Source organism: Lissotriton helveticus, chromosome 6 (assembly GCF_964261635.1).
Source record: "Lissotriton helveticus chromosome 6, aLisHel1.1, whole genome shotgun sequence".
Classification (NCBI taxonomy): Eukaryota; Metazoa; Chordata; class Amphibia; order Caudata; family Salamandridae; genus Lissotriton; species Lissotriton helveticus.
Window position 1 is genome coordinate 1,147,918,093 of NC_136067.1, and position 21,489 is coordinate 1,147,939,581.

Genomic DNA, 21,489 nt, shown 5'->3' on the forward strand with positions numbered 1-21,489 from the left:
GAATAGGGAAATATAATCAGGCAGAACATTATGAAATCAAGCATATCAGGAAATAACAAAAAGGGGTATGCAGGAGAAGAGGAAGGATAAGAGAAAAGGAAAGAAAGAAAAGAAAGAAGATAAGAGAAAGAAGAGAGAAAAGAAAAGGAAAAATCGGAGAAAACTCAGTGGGCTAGAGTAGTAGAGGAAAGATAGGAGACAAAGGGGAGCCAGAGAAGATCAGATTTTATTTTTTGAGAAATGGAGGAAGAGGAGACAGTAGAAATTCTATGTTCATCACAAAGAAAATTCCACCACATGGAGAAAGATATTTTAGAATTATCTTTCCATGATGATAGAATGACTTTAAGGGCTAGAGCAATAAAAAGGTCTAACAGTCTAGATTCATATGAGGCTAAATCTATATCAGGCGAAAGGGAACCTGGAAAAACATGCTTAAAAGTTATAGCAGTATTAAACTTAAAAATCGACATGCAAACCTTCCAAACTGAGTTACAAAAGGAGGAAACCGTAGCACATTCATATAATAAATGGATTAATGTTCCTGAAGCATTAGAACAAGACCAACATAAGGGAGAGGAATCAGGGGAAAATTTACAAATACTAACGGGAGTAATAACCGCTCTACAGTATACAAAATAAAGGGATTGAGTCACACGTGCAGCAGCAGAAACTTTAAACAACTTGGACCAAATTTTCTCCCACATATTAATAGAGAAGGATACAGATAAATCATTTTCCCAAATAACTTCAACAGTTGATTTAGAATGGAGGTGAGAAGCAGATAGTAATATGTTATAAACAAGAGCAGCCTTAGGAGTGTGGGTAGAAAATAAAGGATATAAAGGAGATGGAGGAGTAACAACAGGAAATTCAGTTGGAAGTGAGAAGGTAGCTAAGTGGGATTGAATAGCAGTGGCAATAATAGTGTATTCACCAAAAAGAGCATCAGGAAGGTCGTAACTAAGTTGTAAATCGTGGAAGGGAATATTATTGAATTGATGAAGGAATTGATATACAAAAGAGACATTCTTCTCCTTCCAATATTTGTAGTAAAAAGATTTACCCTTATATTTGAGAAATGTATTATACCAAATAATGGAAGATAAAAAACAGTGCAAAGGGTGTACATCTTTAGAAAAGGTAGCAGAGATAAGAGTTTGTGAATATTTTAAAATGGGATATTGAGAGATAAAGGAACAGTTGGACATAAAAGCAACATGTTTAAAAGGAAAATCCTTCAAAAGTAAACGTTCAAAAATAACCCATTTGGGGACTGGCATGGTTTGAAAATCATAAGCTAAGGAAAATGATTGTTTAAGAAGAAAAGCGGTATGGTAGGCTTTAAACAAAGGAAAACGAACACCACCTTCATTTTTAGGACGTGTAAGTTTAAGCAAGGCAATACGAGGGCGTTTATTATTCCAAAGAAATTTTGTACATATAGAGTTTATACGGGAAAAATAAACATTGGGAATTTTGTTGGGCAGCATAGAGATAGTATACAACACATGCGGGGTAATCATCATTTTTATAGTATCTAGTCTGCCCCACCAGGAGAGAAAAAGCGGGGACCACAGGAGGAGAAGAGCTTGTAGTTTCTGAATCAAATTATTAAAGGTAAATTTGATAGTATCAGTATGGGTGGAAAAAAACCATATACCCAAATATTTAATTTTGGAAGGACACCAAGTAAATTCAGTATCACTAAACATGAATCGGGAGCAATCAGAGTTTAAGGGTAGAACTTCGGTTTTAGATACATTAAGTTTATATCCAGAGATGGAGGAGTAAAGTTGGACTTCAGTCATAAAATGAGGCAAGGAATCAACAGGGTTAGACATGTAAACTAAGATATCATCCGCATAAGCAGAAATTTTTGCATGAGTAGAGGAGAATTTAAAACCAGTAATCATGTTATTATTGCGAATGCGTTCCAGGAAAGGCTCAAGGCATAGGATAAATAATAAGGGTGAAATTTGTTGTTTTATTAATTTTTTTTTATTTTATTTTATTATTTTATATAAAATATTTTTTATATAAAAAAATATTTTATTACAAAAAAAAAAAAAGAATCACTCTGTCCAAATAAAATCCCTTGCAGGCACATTTTTACTTGATACTAAGCCTAATGGGGGCACAATTCTTTAAGAATTAACAAAATTGCACCCATGGTATATGTCCATGCATTAGTGCAGATTTAGGGCTTTCATGAATTCACAAGAATTTACAGAAGTAGGCCTGAATATCGTACTCCTGGAAAATATTTTTGAACTGCATTTTAGAACATGCAAATATGCATATGCAGATTTGCTCATGCGAAAACCTGTTCAGCGTATAAAAGTTCACTTTCCCTCCAACCACTTTTTTCCGAACACTGAAGAAGAAGTGTTAACTCTGCCCTTGTCAGGAGTACATTTCCAACCTTTCTAAGTATGGGATAAGATTAAAGAAGAGCTAGTGAAAACCCCTAAAACATGCAAGTTAGTATCTTCGCCTGTACTCAAAATGGCATTCCACCTCTGGTACTATTGCTTATTGCTACCTCCAGGCCAGTATGTAGATCTGCGGAAAGGTGTCAAAAGAAGAGAACTGCTAGTATTCAAACCCTACTATTATATGAGCCTTGGCGTAATCGGGGAGGCTATTATCAGAGCTCTTATATAATGTTTGTTGCCATAATGTGTCGCTGTGCTGCATGGCACCAAAGGAACCAGTAGATTTTGTTACAGGACAAGTGGATAGTTTATTAAATTCAACGCCCATTTGTACCAATAGTGATCTTATCCTTCAACCAGCTGATTTATCAGCATGCCTAATTACATTTCTTAACTAAATTTCATTTGATTCCAAATTGAATTACATTTTAAAAGATGTTAGACTACATTGAAGATTTTGATAAATCAAAAACATGTTTTCCTTTGTCAGTATATTTCTTGGATTGCAGCTTTGGTGTTAGTCTTTTTTTCTTTTCTATTGGCTTTGTAAGAAATCGCATTCTAATTGTAGATGTGAGTATGCTAATCATTTGAAAAATGCAAGTGCAGCAATATTTTTGAAACTCGAGCATGGAAAAACAGAATTTGACATCAAAGACGTTCCTATCTCTAAGCTTTCCTTCCCTGGTGCCAAACACACAGCAAAAGAAGCTCTGTGTGTACTGTGATTTGGACCAAATTTTTGACTACTTTTACAAGATTACTCCACGTAGCAATGAAACTATATAAGTTTATTCAGCGCCAGCTAATTATCCCTTGATGTGCAGCAGAAGTTTTCGAAAAGGGATTTCTGTTATTTCCTTTGTTTCTCATGAATTATTCCAGGTCATTTAAAGTGGCATACAAAAGCATTTACTGTGAATATAATTCTGGTTATTGCCTTGTGTGGGAATATTATTTGAGGTTTTGTTGGAAGAGGGCATTCGAGGTTCAAGGCTTTATTAGAGAGATCTTACAATGAGATATACAATACACAAAATTACATTGATTAATACAACTTTAATAAGGAACTAATAAATTAAGAAATTTGACAACACATTAATTCATTACATGGATAATTGATCACCTCAATTGCAGCTTTAGTTGTTGTAATACCATATTTTTTTCAAGTGGTTTTAAAAATCTCTGTTGGTAAACTTTTAAAACGGGACAGACTAATAGAACATGTTCAATGGTCTGTACAACCTAATAACAGAAGGCCCATATTCTCTCAGCCCAAACTGCATTCTGCCATGCATCCATCACAGTTTTTAGCGGTAAACATTTCAGACCTACATAGCATTATACACCTTTGCAACCTATGTTCAAGGTCCCAATTCAAATTAGCTTGGGGGACTGCTCCCTGACATGATTGAATAATACAATGGAAACTGGATTTCGCTCTACATATTTCTATATCATTTTCCTTGAAGCAATTTTTCATTGTGTGCTTTAAATAATTTTTAAGGTGAGCATAGCTCATGCTCTGGATATCTAATCTAGACAAAGAAAAGTGATGAAGTGCTGTTAAAATGTTAGTTAAAAACGATCCAGCCTTTACAATAGAAACAAAACATTCCAAAGCTATAAGACTCCTTCAAGACTTTTCGTTGGCATGTAGTATGCAATTATACCATTACAAAATAGTAGCTAGTCCTCTTATAAAAGTGCTCACCAATCCTAATTCTAGCCGTGGGGCTTCTATTGAAACCATGGAATTTAAACTGCAAATAGTGCGAAGAATCTTCCCTTAGTGTTAATCCGACACTCCTTTGGATAAAACCTCATGACTTTAGTTTTATTTATTTTAACCTTCAGGAACTAAGCATCTGAGAAAGAGGACAAGGCATTGAGACATCTCTGAAGGCCTTTAGGAGTCCGGCCTAGCAAGATAATATTATTTGCATAAAGGAGTGTACCTAAAGAACGGGAGCCTAATTTTGGGGCATCTCCAGTAACTTCACTCAACACAGTGGGCAGACCTGCCATATACAGTGATAAAATGCGGGGCGCCAACAGGCATCCTTTTTTCAAGCCATTTCTGGTAGGGATTTTCTGAGTCATACCTCGCCTACCTCCTAACATAACATGACTTCAGGTAGCGGTGTGAAGAGCAATGATACGTTTTAGGAGACCCCCTGGCATTCCCATGGCACTCAACTTTCTCCAAAGGGTCTGCCCGTCTATGAGATCACAGGCAGTTGAAAAATCAATATAGGCGCATAGATAGACATTCCCCTCCGTTTCACATACTTCTCCAATATAAGATGAATTACAATTATATTATCCAGTGTTTAGTGACCGGCTTTAAACCCTGCCTGCTCTAATGGTATAATATTGTTTTCCTCCACTCATTCTAGTAGATTAGATAAGACACATTTAGAAAAATCTTTCCTTTGGCGTCCAACAAAGTAATCTGCCTATAATTGCTAGGTATGTGTTAAGGGCCTTCTTTATGTAACAGCAAGATAACACTACCGCTCCATGAACTAGGGACCACCGCGGTATAATAATAGTAGAGGAAAAGTGCCATTGAGTAGGAGGCCGATAAGTCCAGATCCAATTTTATGATAGTGATAGGTAGTTGGTCTGCACCTCTTGCATGTATTCCTAGCAGCCTTAAGATAATGCAACACCTCCTGTCTAGAAGGAGGGAAAGGGGCAGATCATCTCCTGACTGATACCTCATCTAGGGACTCTGTATCACTGTTGCTGGGCATCTGTAAATTCAAAGCATAGGGAGAGGTTATGTATTCTTGCCATTCCATGCTAATAATATTATTTATCTTGGGTTTAGAAAAAGAGCTGCCATTTTTCCCTATAATATTTCAAAAGGTTTTTTGATTTTTACAGTTTACTGCTTCTGTTATTTTTACCAAGATGTTATCAGAGATACGTCTTTTTTGTATTCTTACCCACCTATCTCTTCTTCTTTTCAAATGAGAGCTCCACTTATTACGTTCCTTAGAGTAAAAGGTGTATTGCCTTCTTTGCAAATGGTTAATAAGCTTGTTAAAAACAAACAATTTATCAAAATTATTGGATTCCCTTATGGATTTTTTGCATTTGGGGTTTCTCTCACAAATATTTCTATATGCTCCTCAAATATGTCAGCAGGAAGCCAACCTAATGGGGTATGGTTTTCAGTAATTTTCCTTAATTCTACTGATTGTGAGTGCTTATCTTTCTTAGTCCATAAAATGTTCCTATTCACAGCGCTAAATAACACATCACCACTATCAGGCATCTGCCATTAATGTATATCATCAGGTTTCCCATTGCTGGTAAGAAGGAGAATATTGTGGTCACTCCAAATATTATTTATCACCTTTAAATCCAATAACTAGGGAAAACCAATTACAAACGTATAACTTTGTCAATTATCATAGTTGATATTGCTGGAACATGAGTGAAATTAGCTGAAATTTCCCTCAGTAATCTCCCATAGAGGACAAATAAATCATGTTCCCTTTACGCCTCCAAGAGGAGCAGGGAGGGAATATAGTGGCAGGTATATTAACATCCTCTTCCTGTTCTATATCCTGCAAATAGATCTAGTGAATGTTTGGAAACCATAGCATTAAGACCTCACATAGTTAGGACCTTACAAAATACCTACTTTACACATGACACTGTTAATACAAGCACTCACTTAACAAATGGTTATTTTCTTGGTAAAATATAAAAATTTACCAAAATAAAAGGAAGAACAGAGTAGTGACCTGAAGTCTGCTCTGGGTATACAATACAATGTAATAGATTTGATTGAGGACAAAACACCTGCATGTCCAAATGACGTTTGTGAACAAGTAGTATGGCTATACCACCATTAACATGGCCTCTCTTAACTTAACAGCGGGACAGCTAATCACAAAGAAATGTTCAACCTCAAAAGCGACAGGTGCCCATGTTTCTTGTAAACAGATTACCACAGAACTGAATACATCCAAATTCTGGATTCCCTCCTAGGTTATTCAAACAACCAGCTATATTCCATGTCACAATTGTAATGGAGGGGTTTTTAAACCAGCCAATTTAAAGAGGAACCATTTCTTCACAATCAATCAGCTTTATTGGACACAATTTAAAATTGCTGTTTGTCCCCCTGCCTCCCCGCAGTGTAAAAGGTGTGGTAGTGTGGAAGCTAATGATGTACATATCTTTTTCCAGTGCCCCACTAATATATGGACTGATTTCTTGATGTGGTGTACAGACCTTGGAGTTGGCCAGGTATTCCAATGATTACACCAAGGCACCGATAGAGGTGATGGTCCTGTCTGGGTTTTGCCAGGACCCCGGGCGAATGCAGGGACCACAGGACGGATATATCAAGAAGTTTGGAAAATTGCAGATGCCTCTGGTGGTATAAGGGGAAAAAAGCAATTGTAATGGAGGGCAACGCACTACTTAACACCCCAATTCAACACATTTGGGGTGGCCACTTTTCCACTATTTAACCAACCAGTTAACGAGTCCCATTAAGATGCATGATCACTTTTTGACATCAAGCCAGATATGTAATCATATTTCGAGAGATAGTGGTCCCTGAGAAAAACAATGATTAGACATCAAATAAATATAGCCTCAATCAGTACTATATTTGAGCCTTTAATCCAGCCGGAAAAAAGGCGGTTTAATATGCAATTATATAGAATATACAAAACATGTGAATTAATAACAGTGGGACACAAGCCTGTGTCCATAAACTCACATAACAAGGAAAACAACAGAAGGCTCAGGCAGCTTGTGGTTGTCTGTATGGGATCATTACAATGGAACAGACAACAAATGGGGAAGGTCACCTTTACTTATAAAGTAGCACATAAATCACAGTGTATAAGGTTGACAACTGTGTTGACGGCGTTTCAATCCTTAACATAACTATAGGATCATCATCAGGACTTTTAAAATATTGTGCCTGAAAACATTTTGCCTCTCATTAACTTGCATCAAGAGCAGGTAACGGAGCAGTGCGGAATGGCTGATGGGTATTCCATGCGTGACTCGGACCTAGTTCATGGTAGAAGCGATACAACTGTTCAATGGTAGGAGTAATGTAACCCCAGTTACGGGTTGGTTTTGGTAATTAAGCCACAGAGGACTGGATGGGCTATGCAGTCGCCACTATCCCGCTATCCATTCAGTGACCAGAATGCCGACCACCGCCCATCCAGCCTCCTCCACAAGTCGTTGTTCCGCCTTGCGGAGTAATGGTATGCGTGGTTACAATGCGGTCGTTGTAATGACCACGTTGTAATTTCCTGCGGGAAACGTTTTCGCGATAAACAATGTTTATTCAAAAATCTATTCTACAGCCTTTAACAAAGTGTAATAATAATCCACCCATTAAATCCTGTCAACTTTAACTAATGCTTTTCACAATAGGTAAGTCAGGCCAAATGCCTTTTTTTTTTATTTTTATATTTTAAGACCTTTATTGATCAACAGGAGCATCACACAGCGTTTCGCTTACAACCCATTTGGGCCAGCCGCATGCACATTGGGTTGTTCCGTAAGTGTTTAGTGAACACAGCCTCAAGGCCGACAACCCTGAGGTTCGGCGGCGTTAGCGGTCGATTCGAACATTATATAATTATACATTCAGTTGGTGATGTGAAGAGGTGGGTCTGTAGAGTTTTTTTTTTTACTTTTTCGTGCGTAGTATGTGTGAACCCGTGGGTATAGGGCCATGCTAGCACTCATCGATGTCTGCAAGTGAATTGAGGCCGGTTCGATACGCGCGTGGTATGAGGAGTATCAGAGGAGCACGCCTCCCAAGGGGACGTGGGGTAGTATCAGTGAGGGATGAGGCCAGTCAGCAACCTAAGTGTGTCGGCGAGCGAACATCTATACAGTTTATCCACTCTGTTGAGGGTGTTTGGTGCTTGTACTTGTAATCAGAAAGGGTCATTTCAGCCATGGCTGTCACTCTCAAAGGCCCCATGGTGTTGCATGTATAATATCCAGCTTGGAAAGGTCTGGTCCAAAGGGGAACGGGACCAGTGTATCAATAAACTGTAGAACAGTAACATGAAAAATATATACTAGAGGGGAAGGGAATGGAGGTAAAGAGTGCCATGGGTGTAAGAAGGGAAGTGCGGCGACAATGCGGCGGTAGTGGTCTAGCGGGCGAGTAGGCAAGAGACCATGGCGGGTGGCTCGCCTGCATGCCAAGTGTTTAAGGGGGGGTCACCGTCTTGGGGGTGTGGTGGGTATGGCAAGACAGTATTTGTCGTGTGGCTACCGGTGGCAGAACCCCAAGTGAAGGTTGGACGTGTGGGGGCGTGGACGCGGGAGGGGCAACATACTCGCCAGTGCGGGTCAGGCAGGTTCGCAGCGAGTGGCGATCAAGGCATGGTGGACATGTGAGCAGTGCGGTATATGTGAAGATGCAATTGCACGCTGGCGGTGGGGGAGGAGGAGAAGGAAGATCATATGAGTGGTGGGTCCCGTTGGGTGTGGTAGCGTCTCATGGTGTCCACTGTGAGGAAAGGGGGGGCAGTATGCGTCTCCTTACGTTATACCCTGAAGTCAGGCCAAATGCCTTTGGCAGGACTTTTATAATAAACAGATCAAACCCAGGCTATCTGATGTAACATTTCCTAATGACTCAATAAGGCCTATAGCCTTTTTCAATGTATTTTCACCGTAACCAAATAAGGCATATTGTATTGAGCCTAAGCTGACCCACAAGGCAACCCAACCATCAGGCATACAGTCAGTAAATAAAAAATGTGTAAAAAACTGCATTTGGCAAAACAATATTCAGCACCTTCGAAGAGCAGTTAAACATGTTATCTCAGTGAAAATCTTGTACCTTAAGAGTTAGTCAGGGGTGATAATCAACACTTGCCTACTACATTAATCTGTGAGTTTCAACTCAGTGAAATAGCAATGTCCCTTAAATGGCCAATGGTTTTAACACATACATTTCATAATAAATACATAGACCTGCTGGCTAGGTTGAAGCTTTAAGTAAAAAAAAATCAGATCAGGCCTAAAGCCTTAATCATTAGCTCATCACCATAACAAACTCAGTCCTGTTGTATTGAGCATAACCCTTGCCACAAAGCAAAAAGTGCTTTACAAGCACTCTTTTTCAGAGCAGCAGACAACTTCTGCCAAATCAAATGCAGTACTCAAGATGATCACCATGTGGGCGGAGTCAAAGCTCCTGTCTCATTAATAGTTCTGTAAGATCTTTTTCTGTTAAACACATATGGTCTAGAAGCTGCATTCTCAACCCAGACCTAAAAAGAATGTTATATTAGTTTTGCAAATATTGCATGCAACAACATTGGCATTTACAGTATGTGTCAGGTTACAAACTTTTTATGCACCTAAATCCTAATCTTCTCTAGAGGATATTTTCCAAACGTAGCAGTGGTGCCTAACCTACATGGATTGCCATTCTGTACAGCCCTTTCATTATATAATCTACCTTCGATTGTGGTATCCGACTGTTCCATCTTGGGATTTAGGGCCCAATGTATTTTTACAATTGCAATATACTAAAGGTACAATGCTAGTAAAAAAATTATTCAGGTCACATGTGCACTTTCAACTCATTATGTATTGGAATGCAGACAGAGCATGACTTGCCCTTCCTCCTTCCAGATGTCAGTGTTTTGCAACTGCAATTGTGGTTGCAGACTATTGATTGTGCAGAGCAACACCTGAAGGGTGTGGTATCCATTTTGAAGGTGGAAGCTGTCTGTGACATACAGATACTGCTGTGTGAACGAGGGCTGTTAGCACTGGGAAGAAGGCAATAGTCCAGGGGAACAACTGGATGTTCTTACAATGCCATTCACAGAATGCTGTTTTTTGGGGGGGGGAGGGGGGGGGTTGCAGCTACTGCATCATAAGGGGCAGGTGTTGTAAAACAAAAAACTGTAGGCATTTTGCAAATGCAGTTAGTTGAGTTACGGTTTGGGCATATATCTGGCATGGTGTAGGCTGGGAATATGGAATCCTGAAATCGACGGGAAAGAATATGATTACAACAATTCTGTCCCGTCGAAATTCAGTATTCAATATTCCCAGCTACAATCGAAATATTTTTCCATTGTAGACTATGATAACCACTAAAACCAGCGTGCCCCGCAGATGAGTTCTGTGCCCAGCATTAAAGAAGCCACTGAGGGATCTACAGCCTTTGGACTTTCCTACAGTGCCCTTTGTTTTGAAAGGCAAAGAGACTAGAGGCAAACTGGACTTAACTCCTGTTTGTCACAGCATGAAGATCATAGACTACATATCCTATTGAGGAACTGTCTCTGAACAAATGAATGAAGAAATGCCTCTGAACCTAGATTCCTCTGCAAGATTCTGGTCATTGTTAAAAAAGCTACTTTCTGCATTTGACAAAATATAATGCTGAGGTCATCAGCAGAACTGAAGTTGGGGTAACTTTCCACATACCTTTGTAGATGACATACATTGAAACATAATTGCATTTGCACACGTGCAACATATGTAAGCTGAACCCTTGTGCCCTCACTGCTTTGCATTTGAACACCTCTTCTGTTGCTCCACGTAAAAACATATTCCTAACTTAAAATGTAGTCTCTGTATTGTAATCCAGCATTTACGAAACACTTCGCAAAATAGTGGTAGTAGATTATACAGCGTTTACTACCCCTATGTGGAGGGCAGAAGTGCTTGCAGTCTTAAAGTGTAAGGGGCAGATTTACAACTTCTGGCGCATCCCTGCTAATCAGCAGGGATGCGCCAGAACAGTAGCGACACGCCAAACTACCCGTGCGCCACCACTGATGTGCCGCATTTACAATGCGGCGCACCGTGGCGCACGGATGGGCAGATGCGTGTCGCACCCCCGCAGCGGAAAAGGCAGCGAATTGCTGGAGTCGCGTCGCAAGCACGACACAGCGCCAGCAAGGTTCGGGGTGCCTCTATGCCTAACATGCTGCGTCAATCCTTACGCCTGCTTCAAGCAGGCGCAGGGTTTTGACACAGCATGGCCGTAAAAGTGACTGAGTGAAATCTTGTAGATTTCACTCAGCCACTTTTCCAAGGGGTTCCTGCGCCGGAACGCCCCCCCTGCGCCGGAACGCCCACATGTGACGCAGGGCTTTACAATGTGACGCATCTCCCTAGATGCATCACGTTGTAAATACCCCGCAGCATGGCGCTGGCTTTGCGCCGCTGACGCAACGGCTGCTCAAATGTGGCGTATGGGGCTTGTAAATCTGCCCCTAAGTATTCATTTCTAATATCTGCCGCACAGAGCGTAGCACTCACTGGTGCAAAGCCAGCAAAATGTCCTCGGTGACTGATGGCTGCCGTTGGGGCACCAGTGACAGCCTAGGCTCTGAATCAGTTAAGCACATTTTAGATTAGACCTTTAAGAAGGATAGTATACGCATGGAAGACGTGTCGCTACTAAGATTGTGAAAGTGATTACAGTGCCGGCCCTGCGGGACCAATTACAGTTATTGAAATAATCAGTGTTTGTTGCGCGGCTCAAAGTATAGGTTTTGGCGCGAAGTCGCGAGGACGGCGCTTACCTTGGCTCTTCACGTTGTTGAGCGGCAGGTATGGCGGCGGCCCCTTCACGCTCGACTGCTTCGAGTATCTTTCCACGTAGTAGCCGGCAGAGTGGCTCCGGTACGGCCATAGCAGCAGCAGGAAGAGCGTTTGCAGCTGCATAGTCCTTATTAATTTCTAAAAAAAAAGTTGAAGAAAACATTTTTTTTTTGCATTAGTTAATGTTTGTAGACAAAAGGTAATTTCGTCCAATTCAGCTATCAACGCATCTCTAAATTTACTATTTCGGCCTGTCGATAATTCAATTAATTTATCCAAGTATTATTTTGTTCATTCGTGTCCACGCGCCATTAGACACCGCACTGTTCTGTGTAGTTTCTTAACAATGCAAGTGTTAACCGTTCAGAGAAAATTCAAGCAACCGCTTTCCTTTTCTTCATGTTTTTTGACTATCTTTATTTTTACTATGCTGAACTTGATACATCGGTTTACTTTGTGAAGGTTTTTTTTGTGAGGTTGTCGCGCCATGCAAAAGTGAAATGCTTTCCTAAATAATTGACCCTTGATTTCTGCGATATCATTTCTACGAGCAGTCGCGGACGACCGAATTCAGTTGCCTCCTTAGATGTGCTTATTAAAATTGAAATATATTTTTAAAATTACTGGTTTCTGACAAATAACTCATGCAGGAGCATTTTGCAGTCCGTAATTCAAACGCACTTCCTTAAACGAATTTATCCAGGGCTCATTTGCTTTTCCATAACATTAAGGTCTTAAAAATTGTCTTGAAAACAACTATGCAAGAATTATTTGTACTGTCTCTCTATTGGTGAATGATATCGGAAATCGACTTTTTATGCCTATCCCTGTATCAAGTGAACCGCGGTTTCATAAATAAATTGGGAAAATAAACCAAACCACATCCCAGCAGAAGCTTACCCGCATTTGTGAGTTCCAAGCCAGTGGCGGCATCCAGTTGCTGTTACAGCCGGTGTCATGGAGAGGTTGTTATTAAACTCTCACCGTGAAGTGTATATATACAGTTTGTGGGATAAGTTGGCCAGAGCTTAAGCTCCTCCCTAGCAGGCATGAAGCACTAATTACATTGGAAAAGTATCTTACGCAGGCATGTTAGTTCAGGTAAGAATTTCACTTTGTGATGTATGAGGTGGTGGCAGTTTAGTTGTAGCACTCTGTGCTTGCCAAATTATGTTGTAACACTTAAAAAAGTGTATTACATTTTCTCCTGAGTGGTACCTTGGTTTACCTCACAGTCTTTAGGCACAGCTAGAAAAAACATAGTTTAAAACAAGGTTAAATGCAGATTTTACCTAAGTGATGGGTTTGCGCCACGTTTGAGGGAGGGATTTCTGCCCCAGGATGTGGCATAGTTCCTGAAAATGTTACAGTAGAGCTCTCCTTCTACACATACCAGCACATGTGCTGGAAGGTTGTCAAAAAGACTGTAGTAACAAAAGGGGGAAATATCACCTTCACAAACCAATAAGAATTGAGTGCTTAATTTGTGCAGGGGGTTATGGTTGGAGGGCACCACCACTGCTTATAGTTATTTAGGTGCTTGGTTGACTGATACGAGTACCTCAAAACATCATCTTCACATTACCATCATTTGGCCGTAAAGACCCTGGAAACTACAATCATATTGGCAAGTAATGAGACATTCAGCTTTCAAAGCCATCATGGAATCTGAACTGTTATCTTACCAGGCTATGGAATTTGTTGACTATGAGCAAACAAAACATGGCAACCAAGTGGGGTCATCTAAAATGCTCAGCTCCCTGTTCTCTTTCCATCCTAGTTGCCTCCTCCTAAAGCAAAGTTGAATTCAAGATTGAGTCCTGTGAGTACCGAAGGAATGAACCCATCCGCCTTTCCATTCCACTGTTAAACACCAGGTTTAGAAAGGTCCTAATGGCTACAGAATCCTTATTGTCTGATCCATGCGAGCGCTTCAATTTAAGGATCCACCCTGAAACTCCCTGGTGTCTGTGGTAACCTTGTCAGGATGCAACGGGCAGCCTTTGCTGGCTGGGAGTGTGGGTACCGTTTCGTAAACCACGTTCTTGTTATGACACCGCTTGGCCAAAGTCATTGGTCACATGCAGACATCTATACGCTCTGTTCTGCAGGACCTATGGTAGTTGTCTCATATTGATATGCAGAAACCATTTTGGGTTCCACTCTTGGCTCCTTGAAAAAACATTCAGTGACTCTGAGTGGATGGAACGGGACCACCCTTGAATTTGGGCTGCAAACTGACCTAAAAGGACTGTGGTTGCTACCTAGCCCCTAGTCCCAGGAGTGTATGTGAAGGCTAGCGGAGCCCCTGAGTTTCCTCTGAAAAGTATGGACACCTAGAAGTCATTCTGAGAAGATGTTGTGGGAGAACTGCATCCCCAGTGGGCATGTCAGTCAAGAAAACCCAGGTTGCATTCAAAGCAGTCTCCATGCGAAGTTTGTACTGATCTGAACTCATAAGAGCTAAAAGAACCCAATGTTTCCAGGCATTTATGGCATGGTGGGATTGTCCCTCATGCAGAGGAGGACCCATGCTCGTACTTATCCTAAAGGATTTACAGTTGTGGGGTATAGCTCCTTTGGAATATGAGACAGCAATCAGGAAGGCGTATGTTTCATTTTGTGTTGTCTGCAGGCAGGTGGATGAACTTTAGATGACTATATATACTTTGTCTTCCACTCTTCAGTTTAATAGTACTCTAAATCACAGTGCTACTAATGATACATCCAGTTGCTCTGGCAACCTGAAACTCTGTTAGTTTATGCGTATGTGTCATCTAGAGTAGTAGAGGATCAGGTGACTAGTGGAGATTTTTTAATTAAAAAAATGTATTTTATGGATTTGTATAGCACAGATCACCCCCGAAGGGGTATCTCAGCGCTAGAGGACCCACATAAGAAGCTGTCACAAGGGAGCAAGTCTAGAACAGAACAGTTTTCAAAGCCTTTCTACACTGAAGATGGTCCGGGCTCTGCCTCGACGAGATGGGATTGACGGTATGATTTAAGAATTCCTTCAAAGTAAGATGAATTTAGCTATGGATCTTGGGGTAACAGACACCTTGCATTTTCTTTTAAAGGGAGTTTTCAGAAACCACAAGGCGTCTGCAATGAGAACTGTATGCCATTTGGAGGCTGTTTGCTAATGGGAAATAGAGGACGTAGGAAACTCAGAATTCCATATATAGGAAGTTGGTATCAAACATAAACAATAAGACAGGTTTCCCAGTGGAGTCATTTGCTTATATTAATCAATTATTTACTGTGAGAAAACACCAGTACGCATATCATTAAATGATATGGATGGAGGCCTGAAAGATTTACAAGAAGACCTGGTTTTATTGGTCGCCGTTATTCTGTGATTCTGAAAATAACAAAAAGAAATCAGAACGGTACCATTCAATAGATGCCAAATGTAAAAAGTGCAAAAAAACTACAGACATGTGAGGAGGCATACAAGGAGCAAAATGCAGTGTTGCACCACAGAGCAGAATATTAAAACAAAGACAAGTAGGCTTGTCAAGCTAAGTTTGGAGCACCATTAGGAGTTTTGAGCACCATTAGAAGTTTTGAGCACCATTAGAAGTTTGGAGCACCATTAGAAGTTTGGAGCACCATTAGAAGTTTGGAGCACCATTAGAAGTTTGGAGCACCATTAGAAGTTTGGAGCACCATTAGAAGTTTGGAGCACCATTAGAAGTTTTGAGCACCATTAGAAGTTTGGAGCACCATTAGAAGTTTGGAGCACCATTAGAAGTTTGGAGCACCATTAGAAGTTTGGAGCACCATTAGAAGTTTTGAGCACCATTAGAAGTTTTGAACACCATTAGAAGTTTTGAACACCATTAGGAGTTTGGAACACCCTTAGAAGTTTGGAGCACCATTAGAGTCCCCAAGGGAATGTGAACTATTAGTGTTTTCACCACTCTCAATCCCAGGTAGCAGCCGGATGACCGCGGGCATCAATCTGTCAGGCGTGTTTGTGAATTAATCAATTTCTGAATATTTTATCAGTTTATAATTAATATAGTCACGATCAGGATCAGAGTGAGCGGGGGCAGCCAGGTACCAGGTATGTTAAGGATTATTCTGTGGTGTTCAATGAGTGATGAATGAATGAATTAAATATTTTTGAGTGCACGCATGACCGGAGACGCTAGGACTCCAAACAGCCGAATGAAAGAGAAATCTGTTAGCAGAAAAAACAAGTTTCAGAGCTCTGCAGTTCGAGATGTGATTTCTGAGGCAGCGAGGGCAGCTGGTTCCATAGTTTTGGAGCCAGCACCGGAAAGTCTGCCTCCTAAGCAGCCTTGTCTGAAGCAAGGAACTGTGACTCCAAGATGGGAGATAGAGCACAGTGCACACGAAGGTACATACTGAGTGATTCGGCTTCAGCTAGGGAGAGTGATGAGGACTCATTTGAATGACTGTTTGCCGATGTCCCTCAGAACTGTGCTGTGTCTAACAGTGAAGAGAGGCAGTGATGGAAATCTACACTGAATAATTCGTTTTTTTTCAAGATTGTGGAAATCCACCACTGCTAACATTCTTCTGCACACTTTGCAATCAAAACTGCTTTGCGGGCATATTCTACAGAAGCATTTTTTGTAGCGCTTTGGATCAGAGCTTTTTATCTCAACAAGCCACCAAATTAGTAATGGCAGCATTTTGGTCTATATAGATATTTGTGGTCGTTTACTTTCAGGAGCATATTGTCTTTTTATCCATCCCTTTTCTAAGCCACTGAACTATGAAAGTGAGGCGGTTCCTTCCCTTTCAAGGTAATAAACTCATTTACTTTTTGCATTTAGACAAGTCTAGATTTTTTAAAATAATTTTTTAATGTAATTGAATTTTACATTTAATTGTTTCTTAGGCCCTCCTGCCTTGGTTACTCCCCCAACGGGATACGGGGAGGTTCTGAACCTGGCATATTATAACAGTACATGGGTGGATCCTTCTAATGTATGCCGGTTATACCATGTCATACTATGTCACACAAGATACAACTGAGTATATGATGGTAGATCTTTGGCAAGCAACTGAGACATTACACATGCTATGCACAGGACATGCTGTTGCAACATCTTCCATATGGTTGCTGTCTGAACACGGTATATGTGCTTTAACCCTTCACATGATGCTGCACAGACATCTGATGATAGTCCTGGACATGCTAGGCTGCACCAAACATACGACAGCCTCACACAGGTACACATTTCTTTTGCCACTCTATGTTGACTGTATCTGAGCATATGATGGTATACATGAACTTGTGTGGCTGCGTTTCGCCATGACTTGTAGGCGGGCTTATGAGGTTACTCCTTGAAACCCATGGAAGCTTTTGAGATTGCACCTTGCATGTGATGGATGTGCCTGGACATGGGATGACTGCCACTGTCAATAACTTACACTTACCTCTATCTCTGATGTTATTCCAATTTTACAGAGGAAATACTTGAGCACAATAGGGTATTATCACCACAGGGCGTATGCACCCTGATATATGAGACTCCACCAGGAGTATGAGGATTGTTGCATTACATTAAAATGAACTTGGACACATTTTGGCTGTGGATGTGTCTGTCATATGTGGGCATATTCGAGTGTACCTGGCACAATGATGGCAGTATATTGACCTGTCGAGCTCTACTCCCCATATGGACGTATGATGGATACATCTAATTATATAAGAACGCCCTGATTACACATACGCATATGATTCTGTTGCTGACCTTTGATAGCTGTATCTATAAGTAGAGTGATGCTGTCATACACATTTGTTCCTGGTCATAGGATGTTGTACATGGGCATATGAGGCTAAAATACTGTGGTTGTAAATCTTCCAGGGCATTATACCATCTTTACTGTACTTTAGAAGGGCTGTATTACTCATACAAAGCTTTATTTCGATATAAAATATCTTAAAAAGCACAATACCATTAAAATACAATACATTTATAAAAGACATTTGAATAAATACTTAGAAGGGCTGTACTTTGGCTTATGTGGAGGCACACATATATTATGCCAGTAACTTGGCATATTTTGTAGGAGGTTTATTTATGGGATAAAGTACTCCCTCTGTACATTACAAGGATAATAGAAGTCACAGAGGAGTTCCATGACAATGTAGAGGGTCGAGGCCGAAATAACTCCAAGGTAACTTACAATATTCTTATCATAAAATGGCAGAGGGTACTTTATTCTTCGCAGTACATGGTCACTCCTTCACCTTTTCCACAAGCCACTTAAATCTTTGGTGCATAGCTCTTTCATATTAATGAGAGAGCTTGTTTGCAAATATGAAGAATACAAATAGAATCTCTAGTAAAAAAGTTAAACACTGCATAAAAGCTGTTTGATATTTGTTGCAAAAAGAAATTAGAAAGAGACAGTTTAATACAAGCCAGGTTTTTATAATAGGGCACAGTAGCTCTGAATATGTAGAAACATGCAGAAAGATTCTACCTTTTCTGTAAATACCTAAGGAGTGCAAAAAAGAAAAATGCTGCCATAAATATCTCCTTCCCGCAACAGTTGCTTTAATTATGCTTCATGACCTGCCTTCCACTTTGGCTGCAGGATGTGGCAGCAGGCATTGTTGTATCAGAACTCAACTGCAATAAGTTATTGCAGTTGGGAGGGGGGCGTGGCCTGGAGCCGAAGATGGTGGACGCGTAGTTCCAGAGCTCCGTCCACAGCCCAAAAATACTAGCGATATATCCTGCAGCCCCGTACGGCAGCCCATCTGATTTCTACTCCGGAAGCCCCCGGGGGGGTGCTGAAAGCAGCGGTGAGGTGTTATTACACTCGGCCGGCAGCGCGAGAACGCTGCGTCACCGGCCCTTGCAGCGGCCTTCGGGACGAGGCGGAGCCCCGGGCTCAATTGGGTGGCCTGCCCGACTCGCACAGCGCGGTCCAGACGGGGCCCCTGATCGGAAGTGACTGTGGACTTCAGCGGAGGCTCCGGAGCACGCACGGACACCCTCACATGTCCGTGGCCCTGCTGCCTGCCTTCCAACACTGCGCACCTTCCAGCTTCCCTGCTGTGAGACCTGCGGGACGCGCGGGAACCTCACCGGATTGGTTTGCCGGCTCGCCCTTCGTCCTTGCGGCGTCTGCCCTCGGCAACTCTGGTTGAGCCTGCAGATACAGTGCTGCCGCTCCCTGGGCCAGCGGACCGGAGTGCCCGACCCTGACTGGCCTTTCTGAGTACACCGGGGCTGTGGTATATTGACTGCCTCCGGCGCCATTTTGCCAGCACAGCCGGGCAGTACCCTCGGCGCCCTGAAGGTGAGACGGGGCCTTGAACCGAGGTGTTGCTCCCCTCGGACCGGACATTTTACAAGGTAGGACACACCACTGAGGGCCGGAGGACCCGCGCCGGCTCGTTGCGTGGAGGTGCGACGTGGGCAATACCGCCGGGCCATATACTCCCAGCATAGCTGCTCATCACGCTCCTGTTCAGGATTTCGAGTCGTGCCTAACAACACCTAGGACCACACGGTCCCTATTCTTCTACTCCCTGGAAGCAGGGGAGACGACTGTCTGCTGCCCCCGGTAGACTTACCAGCACCCCAACTACAGTGCAGCGCACATAGACCATATATACGCTCTGCCCTCTTTGACCACTACATCCTGTATCCCCGGTGGCCGTGGACTGCGTATTGGTTGGTCTCCGGAGCAGGCAGCGGCGTCCAGAGGTATCCACTGCTGCGTCACCCTGCACACGAGATCCATGGGCAAGCCCAGGGGCAGGGCCCATGGCCAGGGAGCCGCGATGGACGTGCAATCCACGGGCTCTGAAGACCCACTGGCCTCTTCCAATGCGGACATCATCCCGCCGACCGGAAAGGGCTCCCAAGATGCAAAATTGGACCTCATCCTAAACGAGATACACGCGACGCGCGAAGCCTTGGAATCACGTATAGATACTATGGCGACGGGACTATCATTATTAAGGGCTGATCATAACAAACTGGCAGAACGGGTAGCGGAACAAAAGATCACACTGAATGACCTTGTCCCGCAACAGACGGAACACTCCACTAAGTTGGAAGGTGTGGAGAAACAACTTAAACAACTGTGGGATAGGGTGGACGATGCCGAAGGGCGGGCCCGCCGCAATAACGTCCGCATCCTAGGTATTCCGGAAAGAAGCGAGGGGAGGAACCCTACCCAATTTGTGGAAGACTGGCTGCGGCAGTTGGTGGGCCAAGAAGATCTCACTGCCCTCTATAGTGTGGAACGGGCACACAGGATGCCGCCGCGGCCCCCCAAACCTGGAGCACCCCCTCGTCCTCTTATCGCACGCCTCCTTCACTACAAGGATCGTGACGCTGTCCTGCGGGCAGCCAGGGAGAAGGCGCCGATACGTTTTGAGGACAAGAACATCTCGGTCTACCCTGATTTCACTCCTACAGTACAGCGTGCCAGGTCCACCTTCATGAATGTAAAACGCAAACTAAGAGACAGAAACTTGAAATATGCGCTCCTGTTCCCTGCGCGGCTCAAAATTCTGCACGCAAACAGATCCCACTTCTTTGATTCGCCAGAAGAGGCAGAAGAATGGATGGAAGTCACCCTCTCTCCGCCGGCCTCACAGGACCCGTTTGAAGATCGCCAGGGCGAAAACCGTGGAAACCCTCCGACTCGACAGGACAAAGGCCCCAGCCCGGGACAACACTCTTCCCAGGGTGTACCAGCGCAGCCGCACCATTCCGGTGCCCTCACAGGCAGACACCCATCTTCATTACAGCGACAACGGCTAACGGAGGAGGCCTTGGCAGCGCACGACGCGGTAGCAGCTGCAGACAGACACACCATCTCCACTGGCACCCGTACTGAGGTGTCTGGTTCGGTCGACAGCTTGCCGCTCTTCCCGAAGGTCACAGCCCAGATGGCGGAGGAGTTCTGAACTGCTGCAAGTATGCTCCCCTCCGGGTGGTAACGTATGACTGTCTCCCCCCCACTTGTATGGTAGGCGGTGGGTTGCATGAGGGGCCTATTTCTGGGTGGGCTGTTGAACTAATACAGGCCGTAGAGAGAGAGACTACTGACAGAGGCCTGTCACCCCCGAGATGCATACAAACTTAACTGACTTGTGCCCACGTTGGGCACCATGGTTTGGATCTCGGGCACGTTTGCCTGGGAACCCTTTTGTTCAGGGAATCCAGGGTTGTAAGACACTCTCATCCTTTCACGGAACCGGACTACCATGGGTACCCGGGTTTATCATCCGGCTGAGTCTCATAGATGGAAATGGGGCCGCTTAATAAATACCAAATGTGCACTTGGAACGTGCGTGGCATGGGGGCGGTTCATAAACGCCATAGGATATTAGCCCAACTTAACCGCAGGGGGACACAGATTGCTTGCCTCCAAGAGACGCATTTGAACGCTGCTGAGAACATGAAACTCCGGAAGAAATGGAGGGGACAGCTCTTTGCTACCTCCTATT

The 21,489-nt window shown here is 42.8% G+C and overlaps 2 protein-coding genes across 2 annotated transcripts in view; one reads left to right on the forward strand and one right to left on the reverse strand.

Annotated features, from left to right (window-relative positions):
• Positions 1–12,149, reverse strand: part of COL10A1 (collagen type X alpha 1 chain) — a 34,792-nt gene extending 22,643 nt beyond the window's left edge. The window contains exon 1 of the mRNA XM_078648806.1: positions 12,008–12,149. Within this exon, the coding sequence (XP_078504932.1) occupies positions 12,008–12,149 (142 nt within the window). The remainder of the gene's footprint in view (positions 1–12,007) is intronic.
• Positions 1–21,489, forward strand: part of NT5DC1 (5'-nucleotidase domain containing 1) — a 1,533,630-nt gene that overhangs the window by 385,713 nt on the left and 1,126,428 nt on the right. The gene's annotated exons all lie outside the window — the stretch shown is intronic.